This window comes from Protobothrops mucrosquamatus, unplaced genomic scaffold, assembly GCF_001527695.2.
Source record: "Protobothrops mucrosquamatus isolate PMUCROS unplaced genomic scaffold, P.Mucros_1.0 scaffold1319, whole genome shotgun sequence".
In the NCBI taxonomy this organism is placed as follows: domain Eukaryota; kingdom Metazoa; phylum Chordata; class Lepidosauria; order Squamata; family Viperidae; genus Protobothrops; species Protobothrops mucrosquamatus.
The window spans coordinates 196,375-200,291 of record NW_015387520.1 but is presented as its reverse complement, the minus strand read 5'-3'; the positions used below and the strand labels follow the sequence as shown (position 1 = coordinate 200,291).

Sequence of the window (3,917 nt, the reverse complement as noted above, 5' to 3'; positions counted from 1 at the left end):
CTTGATGAACAAGCTGGCAAGAAACTTTGCATCTCAATCCTGATCTTGTTGAAATCTATGGGGTATTAATAAATAATAGGATTGAAATGATGGATCCTTGGTGCTCTCTCAGCTTGGCTGTTTTCTTGCAGACATTCCATTGCCCAAACTAGGTAACATCATCAGTGTTATGATGGTGCTCTGATGAAAATCATTTTAACTGGACTTTCACGTATGGGCCTAAACTTTTACACCTTGTAGTTTCATATTTTTAAACCTGTTTTTAATTATTTGAATGGCTCCTTGTTTTTATTGGCATTAACACATTTTACACATTGTTTAGAGCTGGAATTGTTATCCAGACTGTTAGCATATCAAGGTTGCAATAATAAAATAAAATAATTTTTTCTCTTAAGATGGACTTATTTATTCAAATCTTCATTCAAATCTGCCATGAAGGATATTTTCAGGAAGTGATGTCATGAGCTATTGCTGTAATGATCTGAATTGGCTAAGAAGCGAGACAGCAACAAAACTCCGGGCAGTCAAGAGTGGGGGGAAAAAGGCTCAGGTTCATTCTCAAAAAAAGCAAGTTGAGCAAATGGAAGGCATTAGTCAATTTGTACTAGATGACTATAACAAGGGCAAGAGGGATATTTGCTTTTTTGGGGGGGTTGTAGCAATATGTGTGTGATAACTAAAGAATAGGTTTGTACTTCATTTTTCTCTCTAAAATACATGTGTTGACAAATGCACCATAGAAAAAGATTAGGTGCAGGCAACCTGCTCTACAGGTGTTTGTATTTCAGCTGTCATAATTCCCAATCCATTTGCAGACTGTGCAGAAAGCCCTTTGTTAATGTTCAGGCCAATATTTTAATGCATTTCATGAGCTATGATAGAACCTGGTTAATTTAGTGGGCCAAGGTTGGCCTTGTGGTTGGATCACTGAGATTGTTAGAGCTTCTTGCTGTAATGTGAGAAATGAGCTTCCCCTTTTAAAAGGATGGGCAATATTTTGAAAGGACTATGCATATTCTAAATTCTTCTTTTTCTCATTTTTCAGCTGAGCCAGTGGATGTCCTCAAAGCATTAGAATTTCATAAATCTCCAGAAGGAATATCAAAAACAGCCGGCATTTGCATAAACAGAAAGAATTCCAAAGGATCAGATGTTGCCTACAGAGTTACAAAAAATGCACAACTCAGTGCCCCAACTAAACAATTGTACCCAGGTGAGTCAGTGTAAATATTATATTGGATATACATATACATATATGTATGTGGAGTGGATTTTCAGTATTTATCACTCTTTTAATTTTACTTTTCTGGTAACCAGTTCAAAAGTTCTCATTTTATTTTCAGTTTATATAATCAATACATTTACATCAATTTAGCTTCAAATGGAAATTTGAGAAATAAATCAGGTGGCTAATAATGAAAATTATATTAAGAATATCAGTTGCTTAGGAACACGAACAAGCGGATGGGAACTACCCCCCGAGATCCGGATGATTCCGGATCTCCTTACTTTCCGCCGCGCCCTCAAGACATGGCTTTTTCAGCAAGCGGGCCTGACCTAGGGAGGATTTTAGGCAGGGATAATTTTAAAAGTATTTTAATTGGAAACACAGCTTGTAATATTTGGTTTTAATTCGGCTTTTATCGGGGTTTATTTTCTGTATTTTTNGCACAGGGAAGGAGTTGTTTAGTGTGGCAGCAACAGCTGGCTTTTCACCCTTCGCTCCCTCTGCCCCATTTTTTTTTCATTTTGAAAGTGTTATTTGTGGAGACAGCAATCATGCTTTGGCCTCCAATCCCAACTCCTCCTCTTTCCTGGGAATGATGCTAGCGGTCATTTTGTTCTTGCCTCCCAAAAGAGTGAAGTGTTTTGTTTCCAGTTTTCCTAAAAGTCTCACCTTTCACACAGCTACACTAACAATGCCTCCTGCCTCAAAATTACAGGAAGCAATGATTCTGATAGAGTCCAGGTCTTTCCAGTTTTCTTATTGTAGGAAACATTTCCTGAATCAGACATTCCTGTGATGGCCCAGGCCATAACTCCCAATCTTCCCAGTTGAGGGAATGGTAATCCAGTATACCTAGGAAGTGTCAGGTTTGTTTAAAGGCTGTTTCAGAACATTCAAATCTCCCTTCAGCTAACCAAACTATTATTGATGAACAAGCTGGCAAGAAACTTTGCATCTCAATCCTGATCTTGTTGAAATCTATGGGGTACTAATAAAGGAGAATAGGATTGAAATGATGGATCCTTGGTGCTCTCTCAGCTTGGCTGTTTTCTTGCAGACATTTCATTGCCCAAACTGGGTAACATCATCAGTGTTATGAAGGTGCTCTGATGAAAATAATTTTAATTGGACTTTCATGTATGGACCTAAACTTTTACACCTTGTAGTTTCATATTTTTAAACCTGTTTTTAATTATTTGAATGGGTCCTTGTTTTTATTGGCATTAACACATTTTACACATTGTTTAGAGCTGGAATTGTTAGCCAGACTGTTAGCATATCAAGGTTGCAATAATAAAATAAAATAATTTTTTCTCTTAAGATGGACTTATCCATTCAAATCTTCATTCAAATCTGCCATGAGGGATATTTTCAGGAAGTGATGTCATGAGCTATTGCTGTAAAGATCTGAATTGGCTAAGAAGCGAGACAGCAACAAAACTCAGGGCAGTCAAGAGTGGGGGAAAAAAGGCTCAGGTTCATTCTCAAAAAAAGCAAGTTGAGCAAATGGAAGGCATTAGTCAATTTGTATTGTTGACTATAACAAGGGCAAGAGGGATATTTGCTTTTGGGGGGGGGGTTGTAGCAATATGTGTGTGATAACTAAAGAACAGGTTTGTACTTCATTTTTCTCTCTAAAATACATGCGTTGACAAATGCACCATTGAAAAAGATGAAGTGCAGGCAACCTGCTCTACAGGTGTTTGTATTTCAGCTGTCATAATTCACAATCCATTTGCAAACTGTGCAGAAAGCAGTTTGTTAATGTTCAGGCCAATATTTTAATGCATTTCATGAGCTGTGATAGAACCTGGTTAATTTAGTGGGCCAAGGTTGGCCTTGTGGTTGGATCACTGAGATTGTTAGAGCTTCTTGCTGTAACGTGAGAAATGAGCTTCCCCTTTTAAAAAATATTTTGGGCAATATTTTGGAAGGACTATGCATATTCTAAATTCTTCTTTTTCTCATTTTTCAGCTGAGCCAGTGGATGTCCTCAAAGCATTAGAATTTCATAAATCTCCAGAAGGAATATCAAAAACAGCCGGAATTTGCATAAACAGAAAGAATTCCAAAGGATCAGATGTTGCCTACAAAGTTACAAAAAATGCACAACTCAGTGCCCCAACTAAACAATTGTACCCAGGTGAGTCAGTGTAAATATTATATTGGATATACATATACATATATGGCTAGAAATAGAGCTAAAAATCCGACTCTTGGGTACGTCCATGTTGTATCAAAATAATTATGATCACCAAGAGTAGATGAAATGTTTATAAACAATTAAAAAGTTTAAAAACAATTTAAAAGCAATAAAACATTGTTAAAATTATCGGCAACCGAGCTTTCGTCGGACTCTCCCGACATCATCAGGGTTGCTGAGGCGGTGTTTGGGAGGGTTTATATACAATTCTCACATGTCTGCATCCGGCTGCGCGAGCGCGTAACAGGGCCCCGGTATATGCGCTCCTGCGCGGTGCCTGTTTTCCCTTTGCCCGCGTGTAAGCGTTTTGCCTTCTTTCCCTGCTTGTTACCATGGGATCCCTGGATATCCTCGTCAGGGATCATCTGGGGTTCTTTCTTATCTCCTTCATCCATTATAGCCCTTTCATCCTTCCCCTCCAAACCATCCGTTCTTTCTCCCTCATTCGTTTCACCCTTAATCCCTCTACCACTTTCGCGATCTCTC

At 38.3% G+C, this 3,917-nt stretch overlaps 1 protein-coding gene across 1 annotated transcript in view; it reads left to right on the top strand.

Annotated features, from left to right (window-relative positions):
- Nucleotides 1-1,008: 1,008 nt before the first annotated feature.
- LOC107292301 (collagen alpha-1(XI) chain) overlaps nucleotides 1,009-3,917 on the top strand; it is a 137,748-nt gene continuing 134,839 nt past the window's right edge. The window contains exon 1 of the mRNA XM_015821381.1: nucleotides 1,009-1,213. Coding sequence (XP_015676867.1) covers nucleotides 1,009-1,213 — 205 coding nt within the window. The remainder of the gene's footprint in view (nucleotides 1,214-3,917) is intronic.